The sequence below is a fragment of the Cnephaeus nilssonii genome (assembly GCF_951640355.1).
Source record: "Cnephaeus nilssonii genome assembly, chromosome: 3".
NCBI lineage: Eukaryota > Metazoa > Chordata > Mammalia > Chiroptera > Vespertilionidae > Cnephaeus > Cnephaeus nilssonii.
The window spans coordinates 105,011,135-105,038,591 of NC_137074.1; the positions used below are offsets into that span (position 1 = coordinate 105,011,135).

Consider the following 27,457-nt stretch of genomic DNA (forward strand, 5'->3'; position numbering starts at 1 on the left):
ATAAAAGAATGCCAAAAGAAACACAATACAGAGTAGCTAGTGTGCCCAGATATTTCTAAAGTTAGTATTAGGAAGTGGGTAGTTCATTCAGATACTTCAAAATTTAATTCCAACAAATCAAAGTGAATAACCCAATCAACAAGCAGCTGTGGCCCTTGGGCTGCTCTCCTAGCACAACCCCACATTCAGAAAGTCCTTTGGCAACTATACCCATTTATTAATCTGTAAATAAAGATCTTTAGGTTACAAATGTCAATGGCAGTGGAGAAAACTGCTATTTTCTTTGAAAGTCACCTGAGGTTTCCCTGGTTTGAAACAGGAAACCAAACAGCCCCTGCTGCATTTTGGGAAAGGAGTGCATGTGAAGTGTGACTACAGGAAGGGAATGCCTGTATGGAAACCCACACCCTGAGAACTTGTTCAGGGGGATCAATCTACTCCTCACGTCACAGAAGGGAGCTTGGCTGGAAGATCTCCCGAAAACTAGACAGAGGTTTCATACCCTGAAATCCTTCACTCATCACCTTGAATCTTCCTCCCCCAGGTGCTCACCCCCTGTAAAGGGTATGGCCTCAGTGCCCACTGATGCCAGCAATGGGAGAGGGGCGTCAAAGCACCACCACACACAGGCAGCGCAGTCCTCACCTCATGGAGTCCGAGACCTGCGGGGTGGCAAGCACCGCCAGCCTCCTGGTGGTCCCGTGCTGTTTGAGAGACAAGGCCAGCACCAGGGCTCCTTTGGTGTAGGAATCATTTGTGGTCAGTGTAACAAAGGCCTGATCTTAATACAAAGAGGGGAAAAACAACACTCATTACAATCTCCCACCTCGAAAGAGCCACCCCAGGACCCATCGCAACCAATAATTTGGTAAAAACCAGTTCCTCTCTCAATCTGTCCTAATTTAGAATCCAAACAAGCTAAATTCTCAGACTAGCTTAACACTCAGAGGCAATTAACAGATGGCGATGAAGCTATCAGAAGTGTGATTTCTGTTTCTCCTGGAAGGTACCATAGACAGTATTTTCAGCCAAGGATAAATCCAACTAACAACTCCAACTGAGAGCTGAGAGCATCTGAAAGCGGAGGCCACATTCTTCGTTCTGGTGCTTACATTTCTGCCAGGCCCTGGGCTTTTATCGTTTTCTCAGCCTGGAGCAAAGGCCTCCCACCACCCCTCCAGAGTCACTCTGAGTGTCTGCTCAAATGTCAGCTCCTCAAAGAGGCTTTGCCTCCTAAGTGCTTCCATCTAAACAGTGGCCAATGGCTGTTAAATTGACTTAAGAATCACCTCACAAGCTCATGAAGGTGCTTTGTTTTCCTTGGAGAAGCAAGCAGTACCCCCTACCCTGCACTCTGCTCCCCCAACATATTCATTCTCATTCTCTCTCTCTCTCTCTCTCTCTCTCTCTCTCTCTCACACACACACACACACACACACACACACACACAAACTGTCTCCAATAATCACCTAATTGCGGGGACCAACGGCAAACAGACGGATTATTCTTCCTGCTCAACAAACCCCACCCAGCCAAGGCCACCAGCAGGCCTTAGGATTCCCCGTCCTTGCCTGCAGTGATTCTGGGACACACTGTTTCTGAGGGGATTTCAACTGCAGTAAGTTGGTGGGCACCCAAGTGTACAGGATACTTGGGATCAAGCTCTGGTAGGGGTCACTTGGGGTCACTGTTGCCCAAACAGGGAGCTGGGACATTTTGTCACAAAGCCACTCTCTGTCTTAGGTTTCCTCATTCTCCCTTTGCCCATTTTCCAATGTGGAGGCAGCAGGCAGTTGAAATTCCACTGAGGGGTGAGAGGAACGTGCATGCCCAGGCTCTGACCTGAGGGCCACCTTCACACACGGTGGGGGGCTCTCTTCCAGGCAAGCCCACCACTCAGCTCTAGAAGGACTGGGGTTCCCCATCCCCGGAGGGTGCCAGCGTCCCAGCCGTGACACCTGTCCCCGGTCATGCCCATCACCCTCTCCTTGTTCGTCCAACCCGTCCATCATAGGAAGGCAACATTCCAGCCTGCCCAGAGGAACTTAATGCGGGGCACAGTGAGAGATGTTTCCCCTCAGAAGCGGTGCAGATTCCAGGGGGTCCGGAAGCAAAGTTGAATAAAGGGAAGAGGGACTCAAAGGCTTCGGGAGACAAGGTGTGGATGGTTTCCAGGACGCAGCCCGGGGCAGGACAAACTCGCAAACATCACCAGGGACGGCAAAGGCCGGGGGCGGGGGTGGGAGTCCCCCTCCCACGGACGCGTCGCACCTGCAGTCTTTCCGCGGTTCCCCGTTCCGGGTAACATCCCCGCCATCAGCCTCGACACGGGAGGACCAGTGACCTCCGCCCCGGGGCCAGGACGGCCGGCAACAAGTGGGCCGGCGCCCTCCCGCTGCTGGGCTCCGGCCTCCGAAGCCGCCCCGAAGGCCTAAAAATAGGCGCGGCGTGCCCGCCAGCGCCGGGCGGAGGCCCAGGAGCCGGGCCTGGCCGCCGGCGTCCCGGCCTCGCGGACGCCCCTCCGGAGGCTCCAGCCCGCGGGCGGCGGGCAGGACGGAGGAGACGGGGCCCCGCGGGACCAGACGCTGCCGGGGGCCCCACCTCCGCGCCCCCGGGCGGCGGGGCGGCCGCCGGAGCTGGAAGCGCCAGGCCAGGCGGCCGCCAGTGGCAACTTTGCGGCGGTCCTCCGGCCGGGACCTCCGGGGCCCGGGCTGCGGGGAGGCGGCGGGGCGGGGCTGCGGGGCCGGCGGGGCGTGGGCGGCGCGGGGCGTACCTGCCATGGTGCTGCCTGGGGCGGGGGCACCGCAGCCGCAGGTGGGCGGCCGGGGAGCCGGGCCGGCGGAGCGGCTGCAGGGAGGCGCGGCGGCTGGCGTCCGCCCGAGCGCCCTTATCGCGGCGGTCACGTGGCTGCGCACGCCCCGCCCACAGGCCGCGCCCGCTCTGCGGCCGGGGGGGGGGGGGGGCGCCCTGCGGGGCGGGGCGGGGCCGGGCCGCGCTCCTCCGCCTGCGGGCTGGGCTCCGGGCCGGCTCCCGCCTGGGGCCGCGCCTCCGGGACACCTCCGTGCCCCCGGCAGTCGGGGTTTGGGGCGGAGGGTGGCATTAGCGGGACAAACTCTCCAAGAAGTCAAGGGTGAGGAAACCTTATAAAACAAAGGAGCAAATAACAAGATCACTGTAGTTATAGTAATTCATCCGAATTACACATACATTTTGATTCCACTGTCCAAATCAGCCCCAGGAGCATTTCCTACTGTTCTCACGAGGGTTTTGTGGCTTCGACAGAAAAATGCAATGAATTTTAAGAATATTATTTAGATTCTTGGGGCTCTCTACGTCAATGAGATATTCAAGTGTTTCATTCAATCCTCATAGAAACTCACTGAAGTGAGGGTTATGTCCTTATTTTCACAGATGAGGAAACTGAGGCACAGAAAAATTAAATTACTCATCTATGGTCATCTCAGGTAAGTGGAAAAGGAAGAATTTGAACTGTGGCAGTTTCGTTTACAGAATTGTCCCTCCCACTGGCAAGGCTGTGACATCTCTGGTACACTGGTACCCTAAAAAGGTTAGTAAAATGATAGTGACTGTGGTTGGGTAATGTACTTGTTCTGGTTAATCTGTTTCACCAATCATGGAAGGTTGAATCAGTCCTTTTTTAGGAAGTTGAGAAATAGCTCTCTAATGTGGTCACATCCTTCTCTTCTCCTCATCTCTTCCACACAGTCCAAATACACCAGGAAAGCAGAAAGTAGTACAATTCTCTGCAAACAATAGTTGCTTAGTAAATGTTGAATGGAACCAAACAGGAAGTTAACAACATCAGTTAAGAATATGAAATAGATGCCCTGGCCGGTTTGGCTCAGTGGATAGAGCCTCGGCCTGCGGACTGAAGGGTCCTGGATTCGATTCCAGTCAGGGGCACATGCCCAAGCTGTAGGCTCAATCTCTCCTCCTTTCCTTACTCTCTGAAATCAATAAAGAACATGAAATAAATGTTTAAGAATAAGTGATTTTATTTGCAAAGGTGGTAATTGCTATTCTCAAACCAATTATATCACTTTTTCCTACATCAGAATTGCTTGGGGCAATTTATAAAATGCAAATAATTTGGTCCTCAGCTCAGACCTCCTGAATCAGAATCTTAAGGGTGGAAACCAAGAACTATTTAGCATTTTAAATATCACTCTCCGGGAGACTTTCTTGGTCCTTCCTTCCCTTTCCTCCCAAACTCACCATAGCTTGGAGACCACTGATTTACTTGGGAAGACCTCCTGGTTACCTGGATTATAAACCACCTTTGCAGGAAGTGGGCATGTGGGGGCAAAGCTGCAATGGATGGGTTTCCACTTATCCAACCCTGTAGGCTTCGGAGAGTTGGAGCTCTTTAAGGAATATAAGGGCTATACCTGCAGAGAAGGAAGGTGTCTCTGGGTCTGGTCTGAACTGCTCCTTTCCATACAGATAGGTGGACCTGGAAGAGTAAGGTTTCCACCTTTCACCCAGGAACCCTACTGCCATTAGTGACCCTTAACCACCTGCTGCTTGAAGCCTCAGGGTCTAGGCTGGACTAATGCAGGGTGTGGTGCTGGAGCCAAAGGGGCACAGCTAAGAGGTAAGGACAACTAGAGCAGCAGAAGCTTCCCTTAGGAACAAGGTCCTCTGTTTACCTCCCCCAGGGTTTAAGTAAAAGTTGTCGACATAACCTTTCTAATTTCACTCGTATTTACAGAAACACTTTGAATCAATTAGGAACATTTTAAGGTTGCTACAGTCTACTCTTTGTGTCTTTTGTTTTTACCTTCAGGACAGTTGAGTATGCTTATAATACTTTTTTTTTTTTTGCTTATAATACTTTTAGCTAAAGAGGCTGACTATGAAATAGGTTGAATTATCACAAATAACATTTTGAAATGCCACCCCAAACTAAAGTGCAGTGATTCTGTAACATGCTTAATAATTGAACAGAAGATCTGCATTATTTTCCAAGGAATCATGTCAGAGAACATGAATTAATTGTAGGAACTGATTCGTGAATAGTGGTCTTATTAGAGCACATGAATCAGCAATGGTTACATATATGATGCTAACTTTTTATAATATCTTCATCTTCCCTTAACCCATAACCAGGCAAAAAAATCTTATGGATGACTGGGAACCAAAGAAAGATGAAAACTTGCAGTTTAATGCTTCCTAACAGAAAATAACTTCCAATAATTTTAAAGCATATTGTTCAGAAGTCTTTACTAGGAGGAAATAGTTGTAACTATAGGCTGTGCAGTACTATATTCTTTAAAAAAATCCTCACCCAAGGATATGCTTATTGATTTTTAGAGAGAAGGAAAGGAGGAGAGAGAGAGAGAGAGAAACATCTATGTGAGAGAGAACATGGATTGTTTGCCTCCCAACCCCAACTGGCAATCAAACTTTCAACCTTTTGGTATATGGAATAATGCTCCAGCCAACTGAGCCACACCAGCCAGGGCAGGGCTGCAGTACTGAATTCTTATTGGGATACCTGCATTGTTGGCACGTGGGCTGCTTTATCACCAAACATTTTATTGTTTTCACTAGGACCTTTTTTTGCTAAAATCTATGTTCAACTTGTTTTTAAAATAAATTTTAACAATAACACCAGTAGAGCAGATTTATATCTATCAAGTAAAGGCAAAAAAGAATCAGTGTACTAATGAAAATATATTACAAAAGATTCATATTAAAACTAAAATGTTTGGGTTTCAGAAATAGAAATGAGAATATTCTACTCTAAATTAGAAAAATTGTCTTAATTTCAGAGTTCCAAGTAGTAATTATTCATTATTTACCAGTTGCCAAAATCTGAATATTCTCCCGTATTTCTCCTATTATCATTTTTTATTCATCATCTTCATTCCATATTCCCTGTCCGAGTGAATCACACACCACCATTCAGTTGCTTTATTGACATACCTAGGAATCATCCTTACATGGTGTGTTAGTTGACATTCCAATAACGACCCAATGCCCAGTTTTCTTGAGGTTGCTCTGCACTGAGCTTCAGTTAGGTATGAGAACAAAGTCTCTCAATGTTTAATGTGCACACAAGTTGCCTGGGGTATCTTGTTAAAATGCAGATTTTGGGGGTGGATCTCTCAGGCTGTGGACCAACTTTGAATATTGAGGTGTTCGAACATTCTGGATTTTAAGGCTTCTAAGATAGTGGATAGACATACCTGTTGTAGTGAGACAAATGTTTGAGACTGTAATTTTTAAATTTTCCTCCCATGAAATTTGAACTATCAGAATTTCTGAGCCCTGAAAGAAAGATTTACATTGAAAAACTATTCTACATGAGTACCCATAACTCTTAACCATTTAAACCTGTGCTAAAAGGGTATATTCAACATGCTTGGTCCAAAATTAAATTTTAATTGGCTTTGGAATGCATTATGTAACTTTTTGGCAGCATAGTTACCTCCTAATTATGTTTTTTAAGATAATGTCGAAATCAGTTTGCATTCCCTTGAGCACACAAACTAAATGATGGTGGGAACAACTGACCTGGAAATATATTCCAGAGCAGAGGGCAATCTGCTGGCCTAAGACGCAAACAGTTCCCATGGACAGTTCATGAAACAGATAAATCACAGTTGGCCAGACACAGGAACTAACTGGTAAACTAATGACTTAAACTTTTACCCTTAATTGAGAGCACACAAAATCTGTACACATAATTGTCCCCAGCGATCACAAACCAGTCCAATTCTAATCAGAATCTCTGTTTCAAGAAGTATTAACCTTGGAGGCCTAAAGTAGCTCATTCTTCAATTGAGAGCTCAAGTCACAAACGCCACAAATTGCAGGGGCCTTGTCACTAGTTATATTGCCTTTAAAATATTTATGGATATACTAGGGCCCCAGTGCACAAATTCAAGCACCTTGAAAGGAACTGTGGGCCGTGAGGCTGCGGTGGGCACAGGGGCGGGTCATGGCCCATCATTCATGCCCCCACCCGGCCCCTCCCCCTGCCTGGTCCCCTGTCTGCCAGCAGCCCTGCTCCCACCACCTCCATTCCCATGCGCTGATGGCACCGGCCCCACTCGCACCTGCTGATGGTACAGAGCAATTGGGGACAGCACCGTCAGTGGGTGCGAGACGCGGCTGCTGCCCTGATTGCCCCTCAGGAGCAGGGGTGGTGGAGAAGCCCTCAGGGGGCAATTGGTGCTGGCACCGGGTGCTGGCAGTGGGTACCAGCAGCGGCTCTGGCGCCAGCAGGGGTGCGAGCTCCGGGTGGGACTATGGCATGCGGGAGCAAAGAATTTTCAGTAACTACCAGAGGTTTGTTCCGATGACAGCAACCGGCGCCCTGCCTTTGTCTGGCACCCCCGCTCACCTGCTCCACCATCCCACCGTGGCTGTTGCCTGCCATGTTCCGCGCTCTGCTGCCTGCTGCCGACACCCGCCATGTTCCACTCATGTGTCCTGGTGGTCAGCGCACATCATAGTGACCGGTTGTTCAGTTGTTCCACCATTTGATCTATTTGCATATTAGCCTTTTATTATGTAGGATAATTAACATACCATAAAATTCATCAATTTAAAGTTTATAATTAAACTAGAGGCCTGGTGCACGAAATTCATGCACGGGGGGCGGGGTTTCCCTCAGCCCAGCCTGCACCCTCTCCAATCTAGGACCCTTGAGGGAATATCCGACTGCCAATTTAGGCCAGATCCCGGAGATCAGGCCTAAACTGGCAATCAGACATTCCTCTCACAGTCCTGGACTGCTGGCTTCTAACTGCTCACCTGCCTGCTGGTCTGATCACCCCTCACTGCCCCCCCCCTGCTGGCCTGTTCGCCCCCAACTGCCCCCCCCCCCCGGCTGGTCGCTCGTAACTGCCCTCTGCTGCCGTCCAGGTCAGCCCTAATTGCCCCCTGCTGCTGGCCTGGTCACCCCTCACTGGACTCCCTGCTGGCCTGGTTGCCCCTCACTGCCCCCCCCTGCTGGCCTGGTCACCCCTAACTGGCCCCCCGATGGCCTGGTCACCCCTAACTGCCCCCCCTGCCAGCCTGGTCTTCCCTCACTGCTCCCCATACCACCCTGATTGCCCCCACCTGCCCCCCCTACTTGCCTGGTCACCCCTAACTGCCCCCCCTGCCGGCCTGGTTGCCCCCAACTGCCTCCCCCATCAGCCTGGTGGCCGCCAACTGGCCCCCCCACCAGCCTGGTCTCCCCCACTGCCCCCCGTGCCAGCCTGTTTGCCCCACACAGCCTACTGTTTGGTTGTCCCTCACTGCCCGCCCTGCTGGCCTGATCGCCCCACACAACCTGCTGTTCGGTCATTTGGTCATCCCTCACTGCCCTCCCTGCCAGCCTGGTTGTTCCACGCAGCCTGCTGTTTGGTTGTTTGGTCATCCTTCACTGCCCCCCCCCTGCAGGCCTGGTCACCCTATGCAGCCTGCTGTTCGGGCATTTGGTCATCCCGCACTAATACCTCCCCCCCTGCCCACCGGCCTGGTTGCCCCACGTAGTCTGCTGTTCGGTCATTTGATTGTCCTTCACTAACCCCCTTGCCGGCCTGGTCGCCCCATGCAGCCTGCTGTTCAGTGGTTTGGTCGTTCTTCACTGCCCAACCCCCCCACCCCCTCCACTGGTCTGGTTGCCCCACACAGCCTGCTGTTCAATGGTTTGGTTGTCCCTCACTGCCCCCCCCCCTCCCCGCCAGCCTGGTCTCCCTACGTTCTGTCATCCGTCCGATTGTTTTGCTAGTGACGAACCCTGGCTTTTTATATATTAAGATGGTCTTGAGACATTCACAGAGTTGTACAAGTATCATCACAATCTAAGTTTAACATTTTTATCACCCCAAAAGAAACCTATACCTAGTTGCAATCACTCATTCTCTTCTTTCCCTCAGCTCTCAGCCACTACTTTCTGTCTCTAGATATATCTGCAGAGATTTGCCTATATATATGGTCTTTTGTGATTGGCTTCTTTCAGTTAATATAATATTTTCATGCTCCTTCATGTCGTGGCATGTATTAGTATTTCATTCCTTTTTAATTGCCAATAACATTTTATTACAGTAGGCAGATATGCCACATTTTGGTTATCCGTTTCATGGATAAACATGTTAATGGACTTTTGGGTAGTCTCTACTTGTTAGCTGCTATGAATAATACTGCAAAGAACATTTGTGTCCAAGTTTTACATGTATGTATACTGTTTTTCCTCCTGATATATACCAAGAGTGGAATTGCTAGATCAGATGGTTACTCTATATTTAACAATTCAAGAACTGTCAGACTGTTTTTTCAAAGTGTGCATCATTTTGCTTTCCTACTAGTATGAGGGCTGCAATTTCCTTATTTCTTAGCAAATACTTGTAACTGTCTTTTTTATAATAGCCACCCTAAAGGGTTTAGAGATATAGCATATTGTGATTTTGATTTGCATCAACCTAATGACAAATGATGTTGAATATCTTTTTGTATGCTTATTTATTGGCCATTTAAATATTATCTTTGGAGAAATGTCTATTCAAACCCTTTATTCATTTTTTAAAATTAGGTTAGTTTTTTAATTATTAAGTTGTAAGAGTTCTTTTTTTTTTCTTCAATTTTTTTATTAAGGTATTATATGTGTACATATCTTACCATTACCCCCCCCAACCCACTCCCATATATGCCCTCACCCCCCAGAGTTTTGCGTCCATTGGTTATGCTTATATGCATGCATACAAGTCCTTTGATTGATCTCTTATCTCCCCCACCTCTCCCTAACCTTCCTGCTGTAATTTGACAGACTGTTTGATGCTTTACTGCCTCTGTATCTATCTTTTTGTTCAAGTTTAAAATGTTCTTTATTATCCATAAATGAGTGAGATCATGTGGTATTTTTCTTTCATTGACTGGCTTATTTCACTCAGCATAATGTTCTCCAATTCCATCCAGGTTGCTGCAAATGGTAAGAATTCCTTCTTTTTTATGGCAGCATAGTATTCCATTGTGTAGATGTACCACAGTTTTCTGATCCAGTCATCTGCTGATGGGCACCTAGGCTGTTTCCAGATCTTAGCTATTGTAAATTGTGCTGCTATGAACATAGGGGTGCATATATCCTTTCTTATTGGTGTTCCCAGTTTCTTAGGGTATATTCCTAGGAGTGGGATTACTGGGTCAAATGGGAGTTCCATTTTCAGTTTTTTGAGGAAACTCCATACTGTTCTCCACAGTGGCTGCACCAGTCTGCATTCCCACCAGCAGTGCACGAAGGTTCCATTTTCTCCGCATCCTCGCCAACACTTGTCGTTTGTTGATTTGTTGATGATAGCCATTCTGACAGGTGTGAGATGGTACCGCATTGTTGTTTTGATTTGCATCTCTCAGATAATTAGTGACGTTGAGCATCTTTTCATGTGTCTCTTGGCCTTCCTTCTGTCTTCTTTTGAAAAGATTCTATTTAGCTCCGTTGCCCATTTTTTTATTGGATCATTTATCATCCTTTTATTAAGTTGTATAAGCTGCCTGTAGATGGTGGAGATTAAACTTTTATCAGTGATGCCATTTGCAAATATGTTCTCCCATGCAGTGGGCTTTCTTGTTGTTTTGTTGATAGTTTCTTTTGCTGTAAAAAAGCTTTTTATTTTGATGTAGTCCCATTTGTTTATTTTCTCTTTAGCTTCCATTGCCCTAGGGGCAGTGTCAGTGAAGAATTTCTTTTGGCATATGTCTGACATTTTGCTGCCTGTGGATTCCTCTAGTATTTTTATGGTTTCCCGTGTTATGTTTAAGTCCTGTATCCATTTTGAGTTTATTTTTGTGTATGGCGTATTATCTAGCTTCATTTTTTTGCATGTATCTGTCCAATTTTCCCAACACCATTTATTGAAGAGACTGTTTTTATTCCATTGTATGTTCATGCCTCCTTTGTCAAATATTAATTTAGCATAGTGGTTTGGGTCAATATCTGGATTCTCTATTCAGTTCCATTGATCTATATGTCTGTTCTTGTGCCAGTACCAGGCTGTTTTGAGAATAGTGGCTTTGTAATACAGCTTGAAATCTGGTATTGAGATCCCCCCTACTTTATTCTTCTTTCTCAGGATTGCTGTGGCTATTTGGGGTCTTTTTTTATTCCAGATGAATTTTTGAAGAGTTCTTTCAAGGTCTGTGAAATATGCCATTGGTATTTTAATGGGGAGTGCATTGAATCTATAGATTGCTTTGGGTAGTATGGACATTTTAATGATGTTGATTCTACCAATCCATGAACATGGTATGTTCTTCCATCTGTTTACGTCTTCCTCTATCTCTTTTTTCAGTGTCCTGTAGTTTTCCGTGTATAGGTCTTTTACCTCCTTAGTTAAGTTTATTCCTAGGTATCTTAATTTTTTTGGTGCGATGGTAAATGGGATTGCCTTTTTAGTCTCTCTGTCTGTAAGTTCACTATTGGTGTATAGAAAGGCCATAGATTTCTTGGCGTTAATTTTGTATCCTGCTACATTGCTGAATTCATTTATTAAGTCTATTAGTTTTTTGATGGAGTCTTTCGGATTTTTTATGTACAATATCATGTCGTCTGCAAATAAAGACAGCTTTACTTCTTCTTTTCCAATTTGGATGCCTTTTATTTCTTCTTCTTGTCTAATTGCAATGGCTAATACTTCCAGTACTATGTCAAACAGGAGTGGTGAGAGTGGGCATCCCTGTCTTGTTCCTGTTCTTAGGTGAAATGTTTTTAGTTTTTGTCCATTGAGTATGATGTTTGCTATGGGTTTATGATATATAGCTTTTATTATGTTGAGGTATGAGCCTTCTATTCCCACCTTGTTGAGAGTTTTTATCAAGAAAGGGTGTTGGATTTTGTCAAATGCTTTTTCTGCATCAATTGATATGACTATGTGATTTTTATCTCTCAATTTGTTTATGTGATGTATCACGTTTATTGATTTGCGGATATTGTACCATCCTTGCATTCCTGGGATAAATCCTACTTGGTCATGGTGTATGATCTTTCTGATGTACTGCTGGAGCCGATTTGCTAGAATTTTGTTGAGGATTTTGGCATCTATGTTCATGAGGGATATTGGTCTGTAATTCTCTTTCATTGTGTTGTTTTTATCTGGTTTTGGTATTAGGGTAATGCTGGCTTCATAGAAGGAGCTTGGAAGTGTTCCTTCCTCTTGAATTTTTTGGAATAGTCTGAGGAGGATAGGTTTTAGTTCTTCCTTGAATGTTTGGTAAAACTCTCCTGTGAAGCCGTCAGGCCCCGGGCTTTTGTTTGCTGGAAGCTTTTTGAGGACTGCTTCAATTTCGTCCATAGTTATTGGCCTATTGAGCTGTTTAGATTCTTCTTGATTGATTTTCGGAAGGTTATATTTTTCTAGGAATATGTCCATTTCCTCCAGGTTGTCCAGTTTGTTGGAATAGAGTTGTTCGTAGTATTTTGTAACAATCCTTTGTATGTCAGCGGGGTCTGTTGTTATTTCACCTCTTTCATTTCTGATTTTATTTACTTGGGTCCTCTCTCTTTGCTTCTTGGTGAGCCTGGCTAGAGGTCCATCAATCTTGTTTATCCTTTCAAAGAACAAGCTCTTGGTTTTGTTGATCTTTTGTATTGTTTCTTTGGTCTCTATGTCATTTATCTCCGCTCTGATCTTTGTTATTTCCTTCCTTCTGGTTACACTGGGCTTTTCTTGCTTCTCTTTTCCTAGCTCTTTGAGTTGTAGGGTTAGGTAATTAATTACCATTGTTTCTTGTTTTTTGCAATAGGCTTGTAGAGCTATGAACTTCCCTCTCAAGACTGCTTTTGCTGTGTCCCATAGATTTTGGATTGTTGTGTTTTCATTGTCATTTGTTGCCATGATGTTTTTTATTTCTTCCTTGATCTCTCTGGTGACCCAGTCCTTGTTTAATAGCATGCTGTTTAGTCTCCATGTGTTTGATTTCTTTGGATTGTATTTATTGTAGTTGATTTCCAGTTTTATGCCACTGTGATCTGAGAAGATGCTTGATATAATTTCTATCTTCTTGAATTCGAAGAGGCTTTGCCTGTGACCCAGCATATGGTCTATCTTTGAAAATGACCCATGTGCACTTGGGAAGAATGTATATTCTGTGGCTTTGGGGTGAAATGTTCTGAAGATGTCAATTAATTCCATCTGGTCTAGTGAGTCATTTAGAATTGCTGTTTCTTTGCTGATTTTTTGCTTAGAGGATTTGTCCAATGGTGATAGTGCGGTATTAAAGTCTCCTACTATGATTGTATTGCTATTAATCTCTCCCTTGATATCTTCCAGGAGTTTTTTTTTATGTATTTGGGTGCTCCTATATTGGGAGCGTATATGCTTACCAGAATTATTTCTTCTTGTTGGATTTCTCCCTTTAGTATTATGAAGTGGCCTTCCTTATCTCTTGTTATGACCTTTACTTTGAGGTCTATTTTGTCAGATATAAGTATTGCTACCCCAGCTTTTTTTTCATTTCCATTTGCCTGAAAGATATTTTTCCATTCCTTCACTTTCAATCTGTGTGAGTCTCTTGTTCTGAGGTGGGTCTCTTGTAGACAGCATATATATGGGTCATGTTTTTTTATCCATTCAGCCACTCGATGGCTTTTGATTGGAGCATTTAGTCCGTTTACATTTAAAGTTATTACTGAAAGGTATTTGTTTGTAGTCATATCTATTTTTGTGTCTGTATTCCTTCTTACCTGTTTATTTCTTCTTTTTACAGTATTCCCTTTAGCATTTCTTGCATTGCTGGTTTGGTGGTGATAAACGCCCTGAGCCTTTTTTTTGTCTGCGAAGCTCCTGATTTCCCCTTCAATTTTGATTGATAGTCTTGCTGGATATAGTATTCTTGGATTCAGTCCTTTGCTTTGCAACACTTTGTATACCTCCTTCCATTCTCTTCTAGCTTGTGTTTCTGATGAGTAATCATTTGACAATCTGATGGGTGTTCCTTTGTAGGTAATTCTCTGTCTCTCTCTTGCCGCCTTTAAGATTCTCTCTTTATCATTTATATTTGCCATTGAAATTATGACATGTCTTGGTGTGGGTCTTTTGGGGTGGATCCTGCTTGGGACTCTCTGTACTTGCGTAACTTTTATCTTTCCCATATCCGGGAAGTTTTCTGTCATTATTTCTTCAAATAGATTTTCTAACCCCTGCTGCTCTTCTTGTCCTTCTGGCAGCCCTATTATACGCATGTTACTTCGTTTCATATTGTCCCGAAGCTCCCTTAGGCTTTCCTCCTGCTTTTTAATTTTTTTCTCCAATTGCTGTTCATATTGAGCTTGTTTCTGTACCTGATCTTCTAACTCACTAATTCGGTCCTCTGCTTCTTGTAGTCTACTGTTGAAACTTTCCATGGTGTTTTTTATTGTAGCTATATCACTTTTCATTTCTTCCTGATTCTTGCATAAGTTGTTGATTTTCTCATCCATCCGATGTATAAATTCCACGACCATTACTCTGAACTCCTTTTCGGTCACGTTGCAAGCTTCAGTTTCACTAATTTCCTTTCTTGGCGACTCCACATTTTCTTTCCTCTGTGAGATATTTCGTTTCCCCATTCTGGCTATCACCAGAAAGCTCAAGCTTCCATTTGCGTGGACCTGGGCCGTGTGCTGTGGGGACTTCGCTCCACCCAAGTTTCACTGAAGTGCTCTGACACTAGGACGTGTGGCTGCCTTTGGTTGGTGGGAACCAGACTTGCCCAGGGTCAGTGTCCCCAGTGTTCTGTGTGGTCTCGTGTGCACACTTGGAATCAGGGGCCCTGTCTGCACCACACTGTTGGTATGTTGCGAAAATGAGATCCTTAGCATGTGCCAAGAGTCAGAGTTTCCCTGTGTTTGCACCAAGAATCGAGTGTCAGAGTCTCTGTTGCCTTGTGCGGTTTCTCTTTGAGAATCAGGGTCCCTGTGTGTGCATGCACCAGCAATTGGGGTCACTGGCTCTTAGTATGAATGCGCTGTGAGTCAGGGATCCCAGGCAGCTGTGTCTGGCGTGCCAAATTCCTGAAGTGGAGCTGCATCCTGTGTGTGCTCTCTCTACTGAGCCAAACCGGCTAGGGCTTCGCACACTCTCAAATTCCTGCAGGTGAGCTGCCTCCGTGCACTCTCCCAGATTCCCCGAAGGGGGACGGAGTCCGTCCTGTGCGCCAAATTCCCCATAGGGGAGCCCCTCTGTGCGTGCTCTAAGATTCCCCGAAGGGGAGCTGTGACCAGCAAGCCAAATTCCCCCAAATTCCCCGAAGGGGAGCCCTCTGTGCGCACTGTCAGATTTCCCCAAAGGGGAGCTGCTTCTGTCCCTTGCGCCAAATTTCCTAAGGGGGAGCGTGTCCCTGCGCAAAGCTCTGCAGCTTGGGCGAGGGGCGGGTCTATCAGTTACTTTGGCGCTATCCGAGAGCCTGCGGGCGCTCTGCAGCTTGGGCAAGGGGCGGGTCTATCAGTTACTATGTCGCTATCCGCATGCTCCCCGTTCTTTATTAAAGGTAGCACACCACATATGCTCTGTACATGCTCTTTTGCACTTTGGTGTTCCTACTTAGCAATATATTCAGAACGTCACTCTATATAAATTCAGTATCTCTTTCTTTGTTACAGCTGCATTAACTATATTTATTTTATTTCTACATCTTTTGATCATTTTTCTATTGGTCTTTTTCTTAATAGGGGATGGTAGCTCCTTACATATTATGGAGAGTGTCCATTTGTTTGGTATAAATTAAAATTTTGTGTATGTGTATGGACTATTTTAATACAGAGTAGATTCTCTGCCCCAGAAGTGTTCAAACACATCATCATTTGGTAGGAGTATTATAGCAGGTACTCTTGGATCAGATCACTGCACCTTATAATTTTTAAAGTACATTTCCATTTTCAGCTTTTAGGATTCATTGATTAAACATTGCTTTTTTTAGAATAGAAAAATCCAGGTCTCCATATAAAACAACTTATTTTAACATAGTCTACTCAGCATCTCGTTAGAGGACAGAGCCTGAATGTTTGGCAATCACACATTTGTCAAGTGTCCAGTGACCTGTACCTTTGCACCCTTCCCCCTAAAAATAAGGAAGCAGCTGTAGCCTATTACCTTTGAGTATTTTGGCCAACAGACTAGCACCTTGGGAATTTATCCAGCATGCTTTTCAGAGATATTCAGACCCCTTTAAAAGAAAGCAAAGTCATTAAAGGAAACCAAGAACATTAATGATTTAGGCCTTTTGTGTAATTTGACTGCAAGAAACAAAGCCAGTTTCTGTTCAGCACATAATATAAGATGAACTTAAAACTGCAAAGAAACATGTTTAAAGATAATTAATACATTTTTATAATATTTTTGTCAAATCACTCACATCACACATTTCACAGGCAGCTTGGGAACATTTTGTACACTAGAGAGATAAAAGCATGTCCTGGAGTATGTGGAGGAATAAGAGCCCTGGATTTTGAAGTCTCCAGGAAATGATTCTGCATATATTGCACATAGGCACCAACTGCTCCCAATCAGCAAGGCCTCATTTGGGATTTGGACATGTTGAGGAACACTATGGGGCTGATTGAAGTGAATGGCAACAAGAGGTCAGCAAATGCACAAGAGTTTTGTTCAAGTGCTTTTTTTTTTTTTAAACATTGCAAATTTATGGTAAGAGCAAGATCTCACTAACTTAGAATGCTTAATGGCAGACATTTTCTAGAAGGGATGAAGTGAGTTTAGGTAATATCAAATAGTTTGGTACATCATTTTTCTTTTGCTTTTAAAAAAAGTTTCTTCCTCTCAACTCTTTTTAAATTAGCTTTCTGATCCCTGTAACTCTGTCCCTCATGTTTCCCCCCTTCAAATTCTAATCCTTCCTGTCTCCAGTAGGTGTAATCAAAGGAATACTTTCTTTTTGTCTTCTTTCCTTGAGGGATTATTTCTTTTATTTAGGGACCATGTGACATTGTTCAAGAAGGATGAATTCTGTATCTAAAAAAGGTGCCCAGTACAGCAAAGTGCACAATTGTGACCACAACCCCCAGTTGGGAGGTGGTGTTCAGGGAGACCAAGAATGAACTTGGTCATTCTCAGCATTGTTTGTGGCTGATCTGGAACCTGTTGAGGTTATAGATAGAAGCTGATGCTCTGGGAAACTATGGATGAGCCAGCCCTACTAGGATTCATGCAAGTCAAATAATTGTTGGATGCATTATATTTCACCAGCCACAGAGAACACTCAAGAAATCTCACCTTAGGCTTTAGGCAGAAAGTCTTTTGTTCTTGTGCCAGTACCAGGCAGTTTTGAGAACAATGGCTTTGTAGTATAGCTTGATATATGGTATTGTGATCTCTCCAACATTGTTCTTTCTCATGGTTGCTGCAGCTATTCGGGGTCTATTTTTTATTCCAGATGAATTTTTGGAGAATTTGTTCTAGGTCTTTGAAGTATGCTGTTGGTCTTTTAATGGGGATTGCATTGAATTTATAGATTGCTTTGGGTAATATGGACATTTTAATGATGTTGATTCTACCAATCCATGAACATGGTATATTCTTCCATTTGTTCATGACTTCCTCTATCACTTTTTTCAGCACCCTGAAATTTTCTGAGTACAGGTCCTTTATCTCCTTAGTTAAGTTTATTCCTAGGTATCTTAATTTTTTTGTTGCAATGGAAGTGGGATAGCTTTTTTAATTTCTCTTTCTGTGAGTTCATTATTGGTGTACAGAAAAACCATAGACTTCTGGGTGTTAATTTTGTATCCTGCTACATTGCCCAATTCATTTATTTTTATCATTTTTAAATTTTTTATTTCTATTACATTGATTTTTAAAAAATATATTTTATTGCTTTTTTTTACAGAGAGGAAGGGAGAGGGATAGAGAGTTAGAAACATCGATGAGAGAGAAACATCGATCAGCTGCCTCCTGTACACCTTCTACTGGGGATGTGCCTGCAACCAAGGTACATGCCCTTGACCAGAATTGAACCTGCGACCTCAAACCGGCTAGGGACGAATTCATTTATTAAGTCTAGTAGTTTTTTTATGAGTCTTTGGGGTTTTCTATGTACAATATCATGTCATCTGTGAATAAGGACAGTTTTACTTCTTCTTTTCCAATTTGGATATCTTTTATTTCTTCTTCTTGTCTGATCGCAATGGCTAGTACTTCCAGTACTATGTCAAACAGGAGTGGTGAAAGTGGGCATCCCTGTCTTGTTCCTGTTCTTAGGGGAAATGGTTTTAGTTTTTGCCCATTGAGTATGATGTTGGTTGTGGGTTTGTCATATATGGCTTTTATTATGTTGAGGTATGATCCTTCTTTTCCCACCTTGCTGAGAGTTTTTATCAAGAAAGGGTGTTGGATTTTGTCAAACGCTTTTTCTGCATCAATGGGTATGATTATATTGTTTTTATGGAACAGAACAGAGAACTCAGAAATCGACACAAGCCATTATGCTCAATTAATATTTGACAAAGGAGGAAAGACTATACAATGGAGTCAAGAAAGTCTCTTCAATAAATGGTGTTGGGAAAACTGGACAGATACATGAAAAAAAATAAAACTAGAACACCAACTTACACCATGCACAAAAATAAACTCAAAATGGATAAAGGACTTAAATGTAAGACGTGAAACCATAAAAATCTTAGAACAAGCCATAGGCAGCAAAATAGAAGACATTTGTCATAGCAATATATTTAATGATACAGCTCCTAGGGCAATGGAAACTAAAGAGAAAATAAACAAATAGGACTACATCAAAATAAAAAGCTTCTGCACAGCAAAAGAAACCATCAACAAAACAAGAAAGCCCACGCATGGGAGAACATATTTGCCAATGCTATCTCCGATGAGGGTTTAATCTACAACATTTACAGGGAACTCATACAACTTAAGAAAAGGAAGAGAAACAATCCAATCAAAAAATGGGCTAAGGACCTAAATAGACACTTTTCGAAAGAGGACATTCAGAAAGCCAAGAGAGATATGAAAACATGCTCAGAGTCACTAATCATCCGAGAGATGCAAATCAAAACAACAATGCAGTACCATCTCACACCTGTCAGAATGGCTATCATCAACAAAGCAACAAACGACAAGTGCTAGAGAGGATGAGGAGAAAAAGGAACCCTCCTGCGCTGCTGGTGGGAATGCAGACTGGTGCATCCACTGTGGAAAACAGTATGGTGTTTCTTCAAAAAATTAAAAATGGAACTGCCATTTGACCCAGTAATACCACTTCTAGGAATAATTCCCAAGAAAACAGAAACACCAATCAGAAAGGATATATGCACCCCTATGTTCATAGCAGCACAATTTACAATAGCTAATATTTAGAAACAGCCTAAGTACCCATCAGCAGATGAGTGGATTAGAAAACTATGGTACATCTACACAATGGAATACTATGCTGCCATAAAAAAGAAGGAATTCTTACCATTTGCAACAGTGTGGATGGAACTGGAAAGCATTATGCTAAGTGAAATAAGCCAGTCAGTGAAATAAAAATACCACATGACCTCACTCAATGGATAAAAAAGAACATTATAAACTGATGAACAAAAATAGATACAGGGACAGAGAAGCATCGGACAGACTGTCAAACTACAGCGGGAAGGCTGGGGAGGATTGTTGAGGGGAGGTAAGAGATCAACCAAAGGACTTGTATGCATGCATATAAACATAACCAATGGACGCAAGACACTGGCGGGGGGAGGGGTGAGGGCATGTGCTAGTGGGTAGTGGATGTTGGGGGAAGGTCAATAGGGGAAAAAGGAGATATATGTACTACTATTTGCAATACTTTAAACAATAAAATTAAATAAATGTAACTTAAAAAAAGTGGAGCTTGTGTATATGAAAACAGCATGCTCTGAGGTGAGGGCTAAGCTCAGGCTCTGAGGTAAGAAATAAGATTGTGCTGAGAAACCATCTCGGAAAACTCTTAGACTAATTTGAATTGAACCAAGCAGAGACCTTAAGCATTTCTTTAAAATGCGATTCAAGCTAAACAGTGACATAAGCTGATGTTTACTTGTGGAGATGCCCATGAATACTCCCCTAACAGTAAGTCCATGCTGCTCCTGAAAGCAGCATAAGTAACTGCTGTTTGCTTTGAAGTCCGAGGAAAGCTGCTTCCCACTGTGGTACATCTACAACTTCTGCAACTGCCGGGCAGGTGTTCAGTGCCTCGACCACAGTCCCACTAACTCCTTTAGATGTGCAGGTTTCTCAAAGGTATTCCAATCCCTGAAGCTGTTCTATGAGGTCTTTGAAGAAAGATGTTTAAAAAATATGACTTATTTTTAATCATTAGATTATTAAGTAAGTTTACCAAAAACATGACTATAAATCATGGATGTTTGTAGCTTAAAAAAAAAATATTGAGGGAGAGCTTTTTTCAAAGGGATCAGATTTGGGAGGATTCCTATATAATAAAAGGGTAATATGCAAATTGACCCTAACGGCGGGGAACGACCAGTTGCTAAGACGTGAACTGACCACCAGAGAGCACATGCTCAATGCAGGAGCTGCCCCCGGTGCGCTTCCACAGGGGGAGGGCTGCTCGGCCAGAAGCTGGCTCATGGCTGGCCACCACAGGGCAGTGGCAGGAGCCTCTCCCGCCTCCGTGGCAGTGCTTAGGGGAGCGGGCCTAAGCCGTCAATTGGACATCCCCTGAGGGGTCCTAGACTGTGAGAGGGCGCAGTCTGAGCTGAGGGACCCCCTGAGTTCACAAATTTTTGTGTACCGGGCCTCTAGTAGATATAGAATTGTTAAGTCAATACAGTTGTCTAGATAGTAGCATCACACTAAGGAATCAATCTTAAGCCTGAATATTTTAAAAATGTATTTTTCCCCAAGACCTATTTTGAAGATTCTAAGAAAATTGAAATTGACTCTCTTATCAAGATTTTTTTAAATTAGCATATTTTTATTCATCACAAATTAGCATGAATAAAAATATGCTAATTTAAAAAAATCTTGATAAGGGAGTCAATTTCAATTTTCTTAGAATCTTCAAAATAGGTCTTGGGGAAAAATACATTTTTAAAATATTCAGGCTTAAGATTCAGAACAAACATAAGTTTAAACTAGTGTATGTGTTGAAGGTAACAGGGAGTAAAAAAACCACTGAATGAACAATCTGATTTGTGTTTCATATGTAGCTCTCTGGCAATGTGACAGTTGGATCTCTGTAAGGGACTTTGGTTTCTGTATCTTAATCATTCAAGCCAAAGTGGATATAATTTTACTTGAGACTGCTGTAAAGAGGAAATTATTAACATGATATTTTAAAAGATAATATTTCACAGCATAATTTTGAAATGGATTAGTAAGACTGTTTGTAAAATTATGTTAGTTAAATCTATATACATTACATTGTAGTAAGAAGAATGCAAGTGTTTTCATGCTGACATTATTTGGTAGGGTTAGCAAAGGGTAATTGCCAGTTTGGATTTATCTTTGTAGTAAAAATTCAAATGTGGACTGCACTGAGACAGAAATTCAGGACTTAACCTGTCCTTTGAAAATCATCTGCACTTAGCGAAGCTTCAGTTACTTTTCTTTTGCATTTATGTTGTTTCGCCTTTAGGGAGTTGATGGAAAGGCATTGTGAGTGTTTTTGTGGCTAAAGTTAAAATTGTTTCATTAAATGATAATGGACTTAATAATCCAGTTAAAAGGGCCAATATATTAGCCTGTATTCAACATTTAATGCTGACGTGGCTTATGTTCAGGAATTGCATTTGAGCCATAGCACTGAACGGCATATGTGAGCATAGGTTAGGAATAGGTTTTGTTCTTTTGCTATAAGGAAATAACCATTCTGTCTATAAATGACTCTGATTTTTAACAAAGCAGCTATTTTAGATGCAACCAATTGGTTTATTTGTCCCAGAAAAAGATCCAGATGTCTATTTGAACATTAGGAACACAGCATGGTTCACTGGACTCAATAACAGAATATAACTTGAGTTACATAAAAGTCCATAATATACCTCTAACTTTATTGAGTATCTTTATTATAAAATGAGATAACAGTGCATTTGGAGGAATTACTGATTATAAAGTATTTTGCAAGTGTTCAGGAGATTTTTGCTGATTTTTTGGAAAGGGGACTATTATGCTATAGTAAAGATGTGTCTAGAAAAATGAATTTGTTCTTGGCTGATATAGGAGATTTAAAGTTGTGCTATTCCCTCCAGATTAGATGAGAATATGTATTTTTGCAGTTTTGAGTACTTAAAACTATATTCTGTAGAGAGAGGAAGGAATACAGGCTCAGCTTAGCCCACAATTCCACAGGACCTCCCTCATCTTGTCTTCAGGAATCATCAAATCATGTGGCTTTGGATACATCTTTGTCAGCTCTTTTGAAATTAAGCAACACTCATTTTAATATAACCTTTAAATACTTAGAAATAGAAATACTTCATGTCTTTATAACACATGGACCACATGTGGTCATGAACCATATGGACTCTATGTAGGCTGAGAATATGGCAATATGTGAGGGTCTCCCTTCTCTTTTACATTATAAAATGGTGAAAAATTTAACAGTGAGGTCACAAGATTGTATGAAGTGAAAGCTTAAAAAACTCATTCATTCAACAACATTTTTGGGGCACCAACTATTTTCTTCTTCTACCAAAAGAAATATAAAATTTACACAAAAGTTTATAACTGTCTTTAGCTGCAACAATTCTAGCATTAGAGACATGGGCTCATCCAAAAGAACTCAGAATAAACAATATATGCAAAATGATGACAGAGAAAGAGCTGAGACTAACCAACATGACCTCAAGGAAACGACTGAATTCTCTAGGCCTTGGTGTCTTCTGAAATAAGGACAATTGAGAGGCTCCTTCTTGCTCTACAATTCTGAGGGTCACACAGAAATTATTTTGGATAATTATCCCAGTATGGAAGGAAAGATTAACACTTTGTCCTCCCAGTGGAATGAAGTTTTCTAAAATTCTTTCTTGTTTTCAGCTTCTTCTAATGTATATTATATCATTCTATAATGGTCCAGTGCTCTGAAAGCTGCTATGCCCTTGATGAATGCAAGGAATATTTATTAAAATATCACATATCTTCTGTATATATAAAAGCCTAAGTGACTGAACCACCGGTCGACCAGTTGTTCATGCACTGACCACCAGGGGGCAAACGCTCAATGCAGCAAGCTTACCGAATGGCGGCAGTGGCAGGGGCAGTGGGGCCTGAATGACCAGAGTGGTGTGGGCTCCTCCCCAGCAGCCTGCCACTTTAAACACTACTATATCCCGTGGGGGATGTTGGACTGCCAGTTTCAGCCTGATTCCTGCAGTCCAATATCCCCCAAGGGGTCCCAGATTGCGAGAGGGTGCAGGCCAGGCTGAGGGACCTCACCGGTGCACGAATCCGTGGACCAGGCCTCTAGTTAGAATATAAAACATAATCCATGGATAAGTTTCTAATCTCCAGTCTCAACTTTGAATTTCTTTTTTAGACAAAAGGAGGACATCAGCTGATAGAAGGAACATAAGACATAAATAAAAACTAGTCAAGGCAAGCCTCCATAGACAGTAATCTGTCTCTTGAATTTCAGCAGCTAAGCACCTTTAGGAATTCATGATGAAGCTATTGCTTTCTGACTCGACAGTATTTGGTTCTTCAAGAGTTTTTACATGTTAATGATAATTGTTATCAATATTCAGAACCATAAAGCCAGTGGGGACATAACAGGATAAAGTGATGGTAATAGCTAACATTTATTTCTTACTTTTGCCAGGCACTTTTCTAAGCTCTTTACATATATTACCTCATTTGACCCTCACAGCAATCCTCAGGTAGTTACTATTATATTCCTGTTTCAGGGAGAGGAGATGTAGCCACCGAGAGGGTAAGTGCCCTGCCTGACATCACTTAGACTGTAAGCAGCAGTGCTGAGACTTGAACCTATGTGGTCTGCTTCTAAGGCCTGGGCTAATGTCCACAATAATGTCCACATGACTACCTCCCAACGTGACCACTGACTTGCCATTTTTATAGTGACTCTCACTAGTAGCTGGTCACCAAGTGTTTTCACCCAGTGGTTAAGCCAAGAGCTGCTGAGCCGGAGGCAGGGCCTGCTTTATATCCTAGGCACAGTAGGCCAGGGCCTAGAGACCATGTCACTTTTAGGGCCCAAGAAAATGTTTTGTTTTGTTCTTAAATCAGAAAAAATACGTAAATATAATTTGGCCTGGATCATATTCATCTTTATACTGTTATAGCTGGAGTTTATAGTTTATATATGTTTAAATGTGTTCAGGGACATCATTATGTGCCTCGATTGGAGGGCAGAGAAGTAGCTGGGGATGGACAAAGCTGCTGCTTAAAGGCCCTTCTGAGGCTCCTTCTCTCTGCAGGTTGGTGCCCAGGTGAGTGGCTGCAGAGCCCACCTAGGCAAAGCTTCTCACTTCACTGTCAGACCTTTCTCCGTGAAGCCACCCCATCGTTTTTCACCTTAGTCACCAGGTTACCTGGCTTACCTTTTATGCACTGTAATGAGGCAAGCTTGCTAATGTGTTTCACCTCTGGCCTGCAGGTGGGTTTGATCTGCTCTGTACAATTTTTAACAAATTAGAGTTAGTTGCCAACATTAAAAAGAAACTGGGAGATTTTACTTAAAAATCTGGAGTTCTGGCATCTCTTGGAAAATCAGAAGTCGGGTAGCTCTGGGCCCATGTTTCATGATTCCACTCAGCGGGGGACTGAGGAAAACTATTTGCTTCAGTCCCCTCCTAGCCCTGCCTGTCCCAGTGAACACTAGCATTTCAACCGTTGCATAAGGTGTAAATGACAGCTTAAAGTATTATGTTTCCTCAAAAATCCTTGCAGGTTCACAGAAAAGGAAGGAAACTATGGAGATTATACAGTTTGTGATGATGGAATTGCAGGCTTTAGCCAGTGGGAATACCTGGAGGATATCAGGCACAAGTATATCAGGGCTGGTGAGGCCTTTGCCTACTTTCCATATGAGCAGGGTTTATCTGTGTCTCCTCATGGATGGTGTAACCAGGGCAGCCTGGCTTTTTAGGGATAAAGAGAGGTGGAAAATGAGGCAGGACAACCAGCTGGAAGTTGATTTGCACCCACCCAACTCCACCCTCCACTTTCCTTCAAGTGCCTGATGTTGCTGAAACCAGGTAAAATATGAATGGAATACAGGACTCCTGCATCTCTTATTTTTAATTTATTTTTTAAAGAAAAACTTTTTTATTTGAATTGAATTTTAATTCAAAATAAAATGCTTGATAGGGTAAAAATAAGGACAAGTTTATAGTATTCAGGTTTTACATCCTACTTTTTCTCAAAGTATATATAGTCTTTTTGATATTCTTAAAATCCCTGTACATTCTATATTTTGTTACTATCATTAAAATTTTTGTTTTTCCATGTGTTAATATAGTCCATGTTCTAGTGATGTTAATGGTGTCACAGTATTCTGGCTTTTATTTTTAATTTATCACCCTTTTTTCTTTTTGAATTTATTAGTGTGACATTGATTAATAAAATTATATATGTTTCAAGTACAGTTTTATAATATGACAACTGTATGTTGTATTGTGTGTTCACCACCCCAAGTCAAGTCTCATCAAAGTCTCCTTCTAGAGAAACCAAGATGGTGGCATAGGTAAACACCTAAACTGCTGCCTTGCACAACAATTTCAAAACTACAACTAAAAGACAAAATGGACATCATCCAGAACCACAGGAAGGTTGGCTGAGTAGAAATTCTACAACTAGAAGGAAAGAGAAAAGCACACTGAGACTCAGAGGAACTGCGGAAGGCAGAGGTACAGAGGCGCGCGCACGGAGTACGTGGCAACTGAGTACGTGGCTGGCTTTCTCAATCAGGAGGGAGACAAAAGCTCCCGACTGCTCTGAACTCCAGTTCTGGCCAAGACTCTGGGGACCCAGACTCATTCGGGGAGAAACTGGACTGTCAGGAAAGAGAAAAGCACACTGAGACTCAGAGGAACTGTGGAAGGCAGAGGTATGGAGGCGCGCACGCAGAGAGGGCTGGCAACTGAGTATGTGGCTGGCTTTCTCAATTGGGAGGGAGACAAAAGCTCCCGGCTGTTCTGAACTCCAGTTCCAGGTGAGACTCTGGGGACCCAGACTCATTTGGGGAGAAACTGGACTGTCTGGCAGTGTGCGAAACTCCAGGGCGGCTTTCTCTCAGAGGTGCTTGCAGCGATTACCGCGGGACACTGAGACCCAAGGGCCTCATAGGGCAGGGCTGATGGGAAGCCATTGCTATCTGTTCCGCCCTGAGACTCCGCCCCATCCAAGCTGAGCACAGAGGCTTTTGCAATTTTGCAAGTCTTGTGTCATAAGGTTGTCTCCAGCACAGAAGTTCTCCCAGTGTAGACACAGCTGATCCTCACAGCCAATTGGCCTGGAGGTCAGTTCCTCCCAGTGATACCAACAACAATCAAGGCTTAACTACAACAAGACTGTGCACACAGCCCACAAATGGGTGCACCAAGAGTGTCTACCTCAGGTAACTGTGGAGGCTGAGCCACTGGGCCCTATAGGACACGTAGCACACAAAGCCACTCTGTCAACTCAGGGAAGCAGCCAAAATGCGAAGACAAACAAGTCACAAATGACAGAAATGGAGGAAAGCAAACGACTGGATATAGAGTTCAAAACCACAGTTATAAGATTTTTCAAGAATTTTCTATTAAAGGCCAATAAATTTAGCGAGACCCTCAAGGATATGAAAAAGGACCAACTAGAAATTAAGCATACACTGAATGAAATAAAAAATAATGTACAGAGATCCAACAGCAGACTAGAGGATCCCAAGAATCAAGTCAAAGATTTGAAATACACAGAAGCAGAAAACACCCAACCGGAAAAGCAAAAAGAAAAAAGAATCCAAAAATATGAAGATAGTGTCAGGAGCCTCTGGGACAACTTCAAGCGTACCAACATCCGAAGAAGAGAGAGAGCAAGATACTGAAAACCTATTTGAAGAAATAATGAAAGAAAACTTGCCCCACCTCGTGAAAGAAATACTTACAAGTCAAGGAAGTGCAGAGAACCCCAAACAAAAGGAATCCAAAGAGGACCACACCAAGGCACATCATAATTAAAATGCCAAGAGCAAAAGACAAAGAGAGAATGTTAAAAGCAGCAAGAGAAAAACAGTTAGTTACCTACAAGGGATCACCCATATGACTGTCAGCTGATTCCTCAACAGAAACTATGCAGGCCAGATGGGAGTGGCAAGAAATATTCAAAGTGATGAATAGCAAGAACCAACAGCCAAGATTACTCTACCCAGCAAAGCTATCATTCAGAATTGAAGGTCAGATAAAGAGCTTCACAGACAAGAAAAAGCTAAAGGAGTTCATCACCGCCAAACCAGTATTATATGAAATGCTGAAAAGTATTCTGTAAGAAGAGGAAGAAGAAGAAAAAGGTAAAGATAAAAATTATGAACA

At 42.9% G+C, this 27,457-nt stretch overlaps 1 protein-coding gene across 4 annotated transcripts in view; it reads right to left on the reverse strand.

Moving 5' to 3' along the window:
* GYG1 (glycogenin 1) overlaps positions 1 to 2,906 on the reverse strand; it is a 46,804-nt gene extending 43,898 nt beyond the window's left edge. Inside the window, exons 1-2 of one of the 4 annotated variants that reach the window (XM_079764209.1) lie at positions 2,774 to 2,906; positions 646 to 776 (exon numbers count right to left, since the gene is read on the reverse strand). In XM_079764209.1, coding sequence (XP_079620335.1) covers positions 646 to 650 — 5 coding nt within the window. In that variant the 5' untranslated portion in view covers positions 651 to 776; positions 2,774 to 2,906. Of the gene's footprint in view, positions 1 to 645; positions 782 to 2,271; positions 2,559 to 2,773 lie in introns of those variants that run through there. The other 3 variants (XM_079764208.1, XM_079764207.1, XM_079764210.1) reach the window with 3 other exon arrangements.
* Positions 2,907 to 27,457: the final 24,551 nt, after the last annotated feature.